At 44.4% G+C, this 12963-nt stretch overlaps 1 protein-coding gene across 6 annotated transcripts in view; it reads right to left on the minus strand.

The window, feature by feature from the left end:
* The window catches only part of zgc:123010 (uncharacterized protein LOC641500 homolog), a 150319-nt gene that overhangs the window by 106289 nt on the left and 31067 nt on the right, over positions 1–12963 (minus strand). For all 6 annotated transcript variants that reach the window (XM_060842227.1, XM_060842226.1, XM_060842229.1 and 3 more), the window contains exon 2: positions 6957–7045. In XM_060842227.1, coding sequence (XP_060698210.1) covers positions 6957–7045 — 89 coding nt within the window. The remainder of the gene's footprint in view (positions 1–6956; positions 7046–12963) is intronic.

The following is a 12963-nucleotide window of genomic DNA, read 5'->3' on the forward strand; positions in this document are numbered from 1 at the left end:
GTCCCTTCTTCTAAACACACAGTCTGAATTCTGGCATTTCTATCTTTCCTACAATATAAACACGCTGCCACATAAGAAAGTATGAAGGTTGAACCCTTGCTGGAGATCAGAGTCGAGAGAGTGGTGTTGGAAAAACACAGCAGGTCAGGTAGCATCCGAGGAGCAGGAGAATCGACGTTTCAGGCATAAGCCCTATATCAGGAAACATCGATTCTCCTGCTCCCCGGATGCTGCCTGACCTGCTGTGTTTTTCCAACACCACTCTCTCGACTCTGATCTCCAGCTTCCGCGGTCCTCACTTTCTACTACCCCTTGAGGAATCAGCAGAGTTTGAAGATGTGGAGAATGGAACAGAAATAGCGAGTAACTTTTGTCAATGTGATTTATAAGCTACTCCTCCAAATCCAGGGGGGAAAACATAAAACATTTTTAAAGTATTTATAGGGATAGGGTGGGGGAGTGGATCTGAATAGGATGCAAGGGGAATGCAACAGCCTCGTGGTTAATCCAGAGGCCTAGCTCATGTTCTGGGGACCTGTGTTTGAATCCTGCCTTGGCAGGTGATTGAATTTAAAATCTAGAATGAAGTCATGTGATGAGCATGGATTGCTGGTCAGGAAAACCCATCTGGTTCACTAATATGCTTTGGGGAAGGAAACTGCCATCCTCACCTGGTCTGGCCTACATGAAACTCCAGACCCACAGCAATGTAGTTGACTCCTAACTGCCCTCTAGGCAATTAGGAATGGGCAATAAATGCTGGCCTGGCCAGAGACACCCTCATCTCATGAATTAATTTAATAAACCAGTGGCTCAGTGGTTAGCACTGCTGCCTCACAGCGCCAAGGACCCGGTCCCATTTCCAGCCTCGGGCGATTGTCTCTGTGGAGTTTGAACATTCTCCCTGTGTCTGTGTGGGTTTCCTCTGGGCGCTCCGGTTTCCTCCCACAATCCAAAGATGTGCAGCTCAGGTGAATTTGCCATGCTAATTAGTCAGGGGTAAATGCAGAGTAATAGGATAGGGGAATGCATCTGGGTGGGTTACTCTTCGGAGGGTCAGTATGGACCTGTTGGGCCGAAGGGCCTGTTTCCTCACTGTAGGCATTCTACGAATCTTCTATGAGAAATGTTCTTTGGAGGGTCAGTACAGACTCAACGGGGGGCTGAATGGCTTCTATCTACACTGCAGGGATTCTACAGTTCTACATTTATCAAAAGTTGCTGTAGTTCAGGTCGCAACAGCATTCAGGGAAGGAGTTACAAATTTCATCAGTTGGAGGCAAAGCAAACAAAACGAAGCAGGTACGAGTAGAAAGGAAGGTGAAAGTGAGAACTGAAAGAGCAAGTGGACAACAGCAGACAGGGGAAGAGAGAGAGAGATAGATGATAATATAGAGACAGCAAGCAAACAGAGGCAGCCAAAAGAAAAAAATGACTGAATTTACAAAAAAGCACAGATTCCTTCAGAAATAAATCAATAAAAGAAAACTCGGTGTCCTGTTTAATCATTATTTATAGTGATTTAACTAAGTACTTATAATTCAAATCATATTCTATCCTTTCAAGGAACTGGCTGGATATAGATTTACTGCAAACACACAGGTATATTATGTGACTTGCAGACGTACTGACTCACTTTCCATGTGATAAATTCTTTTGAAGTTTAAAACAAAAGGATTGAGGTGATGTTCCATTGCTTTTGAAGGTTTAAATCAGATCCTATCACAGAAAAAGACAAATCCAACAGATAAAAACAATTACAAGACAGGATTCACCATCTCTTCATGCAGGTATTTTACTCAAAGTGTATCTAGATCTTAGAGCAAGCAAAAATGGTGTTGAATGACATATGGAAGCTGGAATAGCACATATCCTCACAGACAGCCACAAAAACAATGAAGATTGTCCAAAGCTTGCCAAGTTTGAAAAGTGGTGGCAGGGGACATCAAAGTCATCACGGCAGATTCCCTGCACACAGGATGATCAGGAACAAGGCAGTCTGTTTGGAAAGTGACAGGCCAATGAAAATGAGGAAATAACAGGTGTGTGGAATAAATACAGTGTCGATACTTACTGCAGAGGAAGAAGTCAGTGTGATAGACATCCCCCTATTGAATCAGTGTCTGGGACTTTCCAAAATTAACAAAGCAAAATGGCAACCATGAGGAAATGAAAAGTCACTAAATGGTGAGAAATGTCCAGGGACCAGATGGTTTCCATTCCAGGGTTTTAAAGGAACTACAAACTTCCATGAAGTTAGATCAGAAGATTGCACATCTCACCTGCTGTTTCATGAAGGGGAGTGTTGCAAAAGGTGTAAGGGCCTAGAGGGACCCTTAATGCTGAAGAATGCCTTAAGCATCACTCATTGTGATGATGCCACACAGACATGGCAACAGTTAGAGCTGAGGATCTTTAACAATCCAGGCCCTCTTCACAGTCTCTGTTACAATAAGTGTCTATCACACATCAATGTCACTTGTGCCTAGTTGCTTTCCATGCAATAAACTATGACTTGTTTAAGACAAGAGCCTCTTCTTCATAGACTACAGACTGGTTTGCTCCGGCCACATTAAACCAAAGGACCCTGTCGATCCCTGAAAGAGGAGAAAGTGAGGACTGCAGATGCTGGAGATCAGAGCTGAAAAATGTGTTGCTGGAAAAGCGCAGCAGGTCAGGCAGCATTCAAGGAGCAGGAGAATCGACATTTCGGGCATAAGAAGAGCTTATGCCCAAAACGTCGATCCTGAAAGAGGAATGTAGCAGCAAAGCTACCTCACTGTGAGCAACGGTGCAGACAGCTCAACATAACACAATGAACAGCTGTACTGACTGCTCATCCAACAATGAGAGAGGAAAAGCTGGGAATGACAGACCCATTAGCATCGCATCTGTTGTCAGGAATTACCAAATCCGGTGATGAATGACATGGCGACTTAACATCTTGGAAACTTTCAGCCAATCAGAGACAGCCAGCATGGATTTGTAAGGGACTGTATATGATGGACTTAATGCAACTTTCTGAATAGTTTGGGGTGACTAGAACCAGGGATCCATGGATCTCAACGACTACGAGAACCCTGATTGGCAAGGGTTAATGACCCCAATCAAGGATCCCATAGTCATTGAGATCCCCCACCTGGCCCTGGTTCCAATTACGAGAGTTATCGACAGAGCAATGTCTGATGACAGTAATTATGCCAAATTTCTTTTGGAAATCAACAAAGTCCCTCAGAAGTGACCGTCATTCAAAGGTGAAGATTGTGGAACTGAAGGCAGAATATTGACTTGGTTTGGAAAGTGGCTGAATGACAAGACAAGAGAAGAGGGATAATGGGGCAGGTTCTCACACTGGCAGGATGTGACGGGTGAGATCAGTCTCCTGTAATCATGGATTTATTAATGGCACAGATGAGGAGGAGGAAAGAAGTAACAAAGCCAAGTTTGCTGATGATATAAGGCAGTCACCGGTAGCAATGTAGCAGGCAGCAGACAATTAAGAGCATGTTCATAAGTTAAAAATGTACAAAATTGTAGTAAATGGATGTTTATACAGTAACTATGAGATCATTTACTTTAGACCATATAAGCAAAGAATTATGCATTTTCAAAATGATGAAAAGCTAGAGACGTATGATTAAATAATCATGAACCGATACAGAAATTATCACAAGGCTTTCAGAATGCTGGCCTTCAGATCTCAAGGACTGTAAATGGACGTAGACCTCTTGCTTTCGTGATACAGAGCCTGGTTAGAGTTCATTTGGAACCACTGAAAGCAGTCTTGGTGTCACATCTCAGGAAGAAGACATTATCCACGCAGGAATAATGTTTAGATTCAGCAGAATGACACCAGCACTCCAAGGGTAAGATTAGAGGAGACGTTCATAATTAGGGTTGTATATAATTTTGATCAAAGTTCTCAAAATATTAAAGAGAATAGATAGGGCAAAGAGAGAACAATTGCTTCCACTGACATAGGGGTCCAGAATTATGAGACAGAGTCTAAAACTCAATGCCAGATCTTTCACACTTTATATTCAGAAATGCTTCCAAACTTGAAGAGTTGAAGGCGTTTTGAACTTGCTTTCCAAATGGTCAATGATACTAGATAACAATTAGCATTAAATCAGAGACTGATAAATTTCTGTTAACCAAATGTATGAAGCGTGGTGTATGGAGATAGGTCACAGAGCAGCCTAGGAAAGACGCTGTTAAATTTGAAAAGGTTCAGAAATGATTTACAAGGATGTTACCAGGAGTGAAAGGTTTGAGCGATAGGGGGAGGCTGAATAGGTTTAGGGTTTTTTTCCCCTGGAGTGTCTGAGGCTGAAAGGTGACCTTACAGAGGTTTATAAAATCATGAGAGGCATACAGAGCCAAGATTTTTTCCCTCAGTGGAGGGATCCAAAACTAGAGGAGCAAGATTTAAATGGAACCAAGGGATTATGTTTTCACACAGAGGGTGGTACGTGTATGGAATGAGCTGCCAGAGGAAGTGGTGAAGGCTGGTACAATAACAGCATTTAAAAGGCATCTAACGGGTGTATGAATAGGAAGGGTTTAGAGGAATATGGGCCAAATGCTGGAAAATTGAAATAGATTAGGTTAGGATATCTAGTCAGAGCGGTCAAGTTGGACTGAAGGGTCTGTTTCCATGCTGTGTAGTCCCTATGACTCTCTGACATCAATGATTGAGATGGATCAGGGTCAAGGAGTTAAACAGCCTAGTCCTTCTCTTCCTGTGTTTCCATATCACTGATGACTGAGAGAGATTTAAGACGCAAGAGTCAAATTACCAGCAGGAGGAACATTAAAAAGACGCAAAAGTCAAGTGTGAACTTGAGTAGATCTTAAACACTTTCTCCACAAAACCTCACCATTCCATTCCCCACCTTCCTGAGTCTACTCTCCTACAGTTTGTTCCTGCTCTTTCTTCCTATGGATTTACTATGGGCAAAAGAATAAGCTATCATTACCACACACAATGGAACATTTTCCTGAATCCATCGACCTTCCCCCAACTTAACTCCTGTATCATTACTCGAGTCTCTGACTACATCCACAGTTCTCCACCTCCTGATCCCATTAGGCCCTTAGCCGTGAAGCCCTTTCGAAGGCCTTTTGCTACCTTGCACGCTTACCTGAAGAGAGATAACCTAGGTGATCTAGGTTTCCTCCCATAGTCCAAAGATGTGCAGGTTGGGTAGATTGGCCAGGCTAAATTGACCATAATGTCAAGGGATATGTACATTAAGTGGGTTAGCCATGGGAAATGCAGGACTAGGAGAGATAGTGGCATAATTGTAATGTCGCTGGACTAATGGGCTAATTGTTCTGGGACATGGGTTCAAATTCCACCATGACCGATAATAAAATATGTATTTCAACAAAATAGTATATTAGAGCTGACCTATTGGCAAAGTGCTTTAACTTGCAGATTTCACGTAGAAAATGGTGATCACGTAACCACTGTGAATTGTTACAAAAATCCATCTGGTTCACTAATGTCATTCAGAGAGAGAAACAGCCACCCTTACCTAGTCTGTCCTACATGTGACTCCTGACCCTCTGGGCAATAAATGCTGCTCCAGCCCGTGAATGGATTTTTAAGAAAATATCTAAAATATAACTTGCTGAGAATCTCTGGCGTGTTACTACATGGAAAATGGTGACAATGTCTGAAATCTTAGTTTTGTTTTGGTTATATACATAGTGGGAAATTTGAATATTTAAACTTCTGAGTTTTTTTTTCAGATACATAGATTAAGGCATGGAGTACATTACTAAAAGTAACATGTCGTCACAAGTCAAAATGTGAAAGGGAAAAAGTATTGTCGACAGAATTCAAGCTGAATCTTCTCAGTGGACCTTTAAATTGAGACCATGTCAGCTGGAAATCACATTCCTGTTTTACTATTTTGAAAAAGAACAAAGCAATTACCCTGGTGTTCTGGAAAACATTTAATCCCCAACCAAAGAAATTGCGAGGGCTTGCTGTAAACGGGTTGCTTGCTGCCTTTTCTCCATTTCAAAAACAACAATGCTTCAAAATTATTTCATTGGCTAGAGAGTGCTTTGGGACATCCTAACGACGTGAAAAAAACCAAATACTTTTTCTGCCGTTTCATATTCTCGTTGAAAAGGTGTAAGTATTCTGCACTACACGTTCAGTGAAATAACATAAATTCCTAAAAATTTCATCCACTGGGCTAATCAATGCAAAGAGCTGCTCCACATAGAAACTACGCTAAGGACATCTCAGGCCCGGACGAAGTCATGGACACTGATCTCAGTTCATCTCGGTCCAGGAATTCCCTGGATTCATACCCAACCTCCCATCAAGCAACCACTGAGAGCTCACCCTGTTTTCTCCATCGGACCCATATCCTCACCAACCCCAGAAGATGCAATCCTTTCACATACAACTCCATTGAGTAGGTGTTTACAACATAGGAATGGGAGTAGGCCATTCAGCCCTTTGAGCCTACCCCACCATTCTAGATCATGGCTGATCATCTCCTCAGTATGATTTCCCTGCACTCTCTCTAAAGTGGCACGGTGGCTCAGCGGTTAGCACTGCTGCCTCACAGCGCCAGGGACCTGGGTTTGACTCCAGCCTCAGGCAACTGTCCATGTGGAGTTTGCACATTCTCCCCGTATCTACGTGGATTTCCTCCCGCAGTCCAAAGATGTGCACGTTGGATGGATTGGCCATGCTATATTACCCTAGCGTGTGTAGGCTTAGTAGATCAGCCATGGTAAATGTGGAAATAGGATGGGAGGCTAGGTCTGGGTAGGATACTCTTTGGATGGGCCAAAGGTCCTCTTTCCACAGTGTAGGGATTCTTTGATATCCAACGCCATTAGCCTCTAGAAACCAATTCATTCTGTCTTGAATCTCCTCAGTCCATGGTCCAGGGGGAGAGGTAGAGAATCCTGAAGTTGTCTCTCACCTGAATGGAGGAGAGTTTGATTGGATTCCCTTCTCCATTCATCCCTTCACCACATTCCATGGCATTTTCCTCCAGCTTCTCAAAGTTATCTGCAAAATCAAGAGGTGAGACAAGGTCAAGAAGGACAAGAAAACAGCTGAGGCTGAAGGTGGCATAGTCAACTGAATGAAGAAAATGTGAGGATTTTATATTTAATTTTTAAGAAGTTTAACATTGTAACCAAATGAGACATAATCTCATCTTCTGAACCAAAAAGGACTTGAACACAAAGATTTAAGTCAAAATTCCAGCGCAGGACTGAGGGGGTGCTGCACTGTCAGAGGAGCCACCATTTTGAAAGGGACTTCTTTCAGGTTGGGTAAAAATTATTTCTTGTCACAATTTTGATAAAGGTCAAGCAAGTTTTCCCCACTGTCCTCATACCCTTCCCTCATTCAACGTTTGCAAAAACAGATTATCTGGTTATGTGGGAAATATGTATGTGATAATTAAAGGAGACGGTGACATTGTTAATTTGTGACTTGTCTAGTAATTCAAACTATTATTCTGGCAATATAGCTTCAAATCCCACCAGGGCAAATGGTGAAATTTGATTTATATAAAATTCTTGAAGTAAACACTAGTCTAGTAATGACCAACGCTGATTGTTGTAAAAACCCATCTGCTTCCTTAATGTCCTTTAGGGAAGGGAATCACCCATTCTTACCTGGTCTGGCCCACACAGGACTCCAGACTCACAACAAAGTGTTTGACTCTCAAATGTCCTCTAGAGAATAAATATTGGTCCAGCCAGCAACGCTCACATCCCATGAATAAATAAAGGAAATGGTTGCCACATATTCTACATTGCAACTGCAAAATAAGGTACAGGCCATTCTGATATAACGCATGGTTCATTAAAGCAAATTCGTTATAACATAATTGACGAATTGGGGACATTGTCTCTAAAATGCTAAGTTTTAAAGTGTGAATTGGTTATAACACAATTCTGGCCCCGTTAGTTTAAATGGTGTAGCTATTACGTGATTTTCTTATAACAGAGGATTGCATGAGAACTGAACTACAATGTTTTAGCAGAACTGACCGTATTTAAATGACTGCAAATCACTTTGAGATGTCCCAGGTATTAAAAGGAACTACACAAATGCAAGTTTATCTTTTTCAGTCACGAATTTTAGTCACCAAGGTACTACTTTGTGCAGGCAAGAGACTCAAAATTCTGTCACATATTTCTTTACTTATTGCTACTCCGTAGCTTATTTCAATGTCAGCCTATTTTAATTTTTTATCGATGTTCCAGCAGACACTGTCCAATAATAAAAGATTTGTTCAAATATTCAACTACAGGCTTCTGCTACTCCAACTCTGTGTGACTCAGTGAGTATGTGAGCCACCATCAGACAGTCCAAACTCTGGGATGACCAAGCATCAGGCAATTTAAGAAATTTTCCTCTTCTTTTAAGGAAACTCTTCGGACCCTCACTCCCGGCCTCAGTGTGGACCCTCACTCCCGGCCTCAGCGTGGACCCTCACTCCCGGCCTCAGCGTGGACCCTCACTCCCGGTCTCACCGCAGACCCGCACTACCGGCTTCACCGCGGACCCTCACTCCCAGCCTCACCGCGGAACCTCAATCCCGGCCTCAGCGTGGACCCTCACTCCCGGCCTCAGCACGGAACCTCACTCCCGGCCTCAGCACGGAACCTCACTCCCGACCTCACCGTGGAACCTCACTCCCGGCCTCACCGCGGACCCTCACTCCCGGCCTCACCGCGGACCCTCACTCCTGGCCTCAGCACGGAGCCTCACTCCCGGCCTCAGCACGGAACCTCACTCCCGGCCTCACCGTGGAACCTCACTCCCGGCCTCACCGCGGAACCTCACTCCCGGCCTCACCGCGGAACCTCACTCCCGGCCTCACCGCGGAAACTCACTCCCGGCCTCACCGTGGAACCTCACTCCCGGTCTCACCACGGACCCTCACTCCTGGCCTCAGCACGAACCCTCATTCCTAGCCTCAGTGTGGACCCTCACTCCCGGCCTCAGCACGGAACCTCACTCCCGGCCTCACCGCGGAACCTCACTCCCGGCCTCACCGCGGAACCTCACTCCCGGCCTGGTTGGAAGGGCTACTATTCTGAACTCTTCTTTCTTCCGATTTATCGCTGGACTTTTTATCTTTTTATTTTTCTTTTGTTTCTCCTTACAAATTTGTCCTTGAGATTCTGCACCTTGTACCTAAGATGGTACGATCGGCGGTAACTTGTAAACGTTTCATTGTACTCATGTGAGTACATGTGACAGTAAAGCTAGTTGTTGTAACGGTCATCAACTACCTCCCTCATCCCAGCCACCTCCTGTCCACCCCTTCACACCAGCACTCATATGGTCAGCAACATCTCTCTCTACCCAACCTCCAACTCCAAATCCTCCCATCCCCATTCTCCGAGTCACCAGCACCCCCCTCCATACTATCCACTGGAGCCTTGATCAAAGCTTTCCTTTATCTATATCAGAAGTGTTTGTCCATCACTCCAAGCTTGTAGTTAGTTAGATTAGATTAGATAACTTACAGTATGGAAACAGGCCCTTCGGCCCAACAAGTCCACACCGATCCACCGAAGCGCAACCCACCCATACTCCTACATTTACCCTTTACCTAACACTACAGGCAATTTAGCATGGCCAATTCACCTGACCTGCACATCTTTGGATTGTGGGAGGAAACCGGAGCACCCGGAGGAAACCCACGCAGACACGGGGAGAACGTGCAAACTCCACACAGTCAGTCGCCTGAGGCGGGAATTGAACCCGGGTCTCTGGCACTGTGAGGCAACAGTGCTAACCACTGTGCCACCATGTCACCCAGTTAGCTGACAGCATGGTGGCAGGACAATGTTTCAGAGTAGGATTCACAAGCCATACAGAAACCTGGGCTTCCTAAACAGCAAGGATTGGGAACAAGAGCTGGAGGTTTTGCTAAATCTTTATGAAACTCAAGTTAGTTCACAATTGGACAGTGTGTCCAGTTCCTGCCGAGGAACGGTAGGAGGGCTGCAGAAGGAATTCAACACAATTGTTCCAGGGATGAAGGATCTTATCCACCAAGCTTGACTGGATAAGTTGGAATTGGAGCAAAGGAAACTGACAGTCATGTCAAAATTCATACAGGTGGCCAAAGAAAAGTTGTACCCATTAGCTGACTGTACAGAACACAGTTTTAAGGTTTTGGCCAAGAAATGCAGTGGGTGAATGCAGAAACTGAACCGGAGCAGCCACATAAACGCTGTGGCTACCAGAATGCATCATGGGCCAGGAATTCTACCTCCTGTTAATAATTTACCTCTTGTCTCCAGTCATCTGACACAAAAACAACAGTTTTTTTTAAATTTAAAATCAGAAGGAGAGAATAGTGTTATTAAATGCACCATTTGGTGTGGCACTTAGCCACAGTAGAGCTGCAAAGATTTACATTCTGTCTGGGAGGAACTGGTCCATTCCAGTGAAACAGGCAGGACATTGAGACATTGGTCTCTGTATGTGCAGTTCTGGTCACCACACTATCGGAAGGATATGATTGCACAGGAGAGGGTGCAGAGGAGACTCATCAGGACACTGCCTGGGATGGAAAGTCTTAGATAGGAGCGTAGCCTGGACAGGCTGGGCTTGTTTTCCAAGAAGAGTTACACCCGAAACGTCCACTTCTCCACCTCCTGATGCTGCCTGGCTTGCTGTGTTCTTCCAGCCTCCTGTCTGTCTTTGTTTCCCCTGGAGCAGAGGAGGCTGAGGGGGGAGATTCTGATTGAGGTATACAAAATTATGAGAGGCATAGATAGAGTAGATTGTGAGATCTTTTCACCAAAATTTGATCACTTCAAATCTAATGGTGATATTACTTTTTACGTTTCTTTGCAGCTGTAACTTTGTTCAGTCGCTCTTTGTACACTATGATCTGCCTGTACTGCTCACAAAACAAAACTTTGCATTGTACTTAGGTACAAGTGACAATAATAAATCAAATCAAATCAAATCCAATCAGAACCAAGGCAGACGTGTGGTCAATATAGGGAACATACTGCCTGAGAGGGTGGTGGAGGCAGAAACTCTCACAACGCTTAAGAAGCATGGGGATGAGCACTTTAAACGCCAGGGTGTAGTAAGCTAAGGACCAAGTGCAGGGAAATGGGATTAGTGGGATATGGGCAGCACTGGCTGGGCCGGCATTTATTTCTGACCCTAGTTGCCCTTGGGAAGGTGGGGATAAGCTGCCTTCTTGAACTACTGCAGTCTCTGTGCTACAGGAAGACTACCCTTGGGGAGTATTTCCAGGACTTTGATCCCGCGACACTGAAGGGACAGTGATATAAACCAGGATGGTGAATGACTTGGAGGGGAATTTGAAGGAGGTGATGTTCCCATATATCAGCACCCTTGTCCTTCTAGATGGAAGTGGCTATGGCTTTGAAAGATGCTGTCTGCGGATTTCTGCAGTGCGTCTCGAGGATGGTACACACTGCTGTTACTGAGCATCAGTGATGGAGGGAGTGGATGTTTGTAGATGTGATACCAAACAAGTGGGCTGTTAGATCCAGAATGGTATCAAGCTTCTTGAGCGTTGTTGGAGCTGCACCCATCCAGGCAAGTGGGGAGTATTCCATCACACTCCTGACTTGTGCCTTGTGGACGGTGGACAGACTCTGGGGACTAGATTAGAGTGGTGCTGGAAAAGCACAGCAGGTCAGGCAGCATCTGAGGAGCAGGAAAATCGATGTTTCGGGCCCTTCATCAGGAATAGAGGCAGGGTGCCTGCAGAGTGGAGAGTCTCTGGGGAGTCAGGAGGTGAGTTACTCATTGCAGTATTCCTAAACTCTGACCTGTTCTTGTAGCTACTGTGTTTATATGGTGAGTCCAGTTCAATTTCTGGTCAATGGTACATAACAGTACAATTGAGGCTGAACCAGAATTTTACAAAGTTTCACCATCACTCCCTTTCTTTGTATGCCTGTATTTGTAAAGGCCAATATCACACATACCTTTTTAACCACTTTCTCAATCCAATGTAATCATACATGTACCTTTAAGTCTTCCCCAACCTGCACCACTTTAGAATGTACTCTAGTTTTGAAAGCCTTCCCCTATTCTTCTTATGGCTAAAGGATCAGATGGTACAGGGAGAAAGAGGGAACATGGTCCCAGGTTGGATTCTCAGCTGTGAACTTCTGGAATCGTGGAGAGGGTGGAAGGGCAGAACTGCCTACTCCGCTTAGTTTCTATGTTTCCTGCCAAGACGCCCAAGCTCCAACTTCTATGCGCCAAATTACATCTGCTCTGTACCTGCTCATTCCACAAATATGTCTATAACCCCTTGAAGAGTATTCAAGAGCTATCTCTTTACCCCCGAGTGGTTAGAGTGTGGGAGACGTTACCACAAAGAGCAGTTGAGGTGGAACAGGACTGACACCTTAAAGAGAAATCTGTCAAGCACATGAGAAAGGAAGAAGGAAAGGGGCATGTTGGTCACATTGGCTGCATTAAGATGATGAAGGATGTGCTCAGCAGGGCCCCAAAAGGCCTGGACCTTTTACATAATTCCATAAATAAATTCTCAGTTCAGTTGGCAGCCTATAAATCACTTGTTGGTTCAATTATTTCCCATTTGAGTGGAACAGGTCTACGTTATTTGTTGTTTAGAAGATTGAAAGGTACTATCAGTGACACATGGTAAAATTCGTAAAGGGTTTAACAGCACACATGCTGAGACAGTTTCTCCAAGAAGGGAAACCAAGGATCACAGATGTTTGGGTCAGCTATCTCAGACAAGGTGAGGAGGAATTGCTTCATAATGTGAAGAATCTTTGGCATCCTGGGTGCTCAGTCATTGGGTAGATACACAAATGAAACTGGACAGCAAAGGATAGGGCAGGAAGATGAAGTTAAGGTTGACGATCAGTTATTAGATCATCAGGCATAGCAGCAGGAGTAGGCCATTCAGCCCATCGAGTCTGCTT

Source organism: Hemiscyllium ocellatum, chromosome 22, assembly GCF_020745735.1.
Source record: "Hemiscyllium ocellatum isolate sHemOce1 chromosome 22, sHemOce1.pat.X.cur, whole genome shotgun sequence".
In the NCBI taxonomy this organism is placed as follows: Eukaryota; Metazoa; Chordata; class Chondrichthyes; order Orectolobiformes; family Hemiscylliidae; genus Hemiscyllium; species Hemiscyllium ocellatum.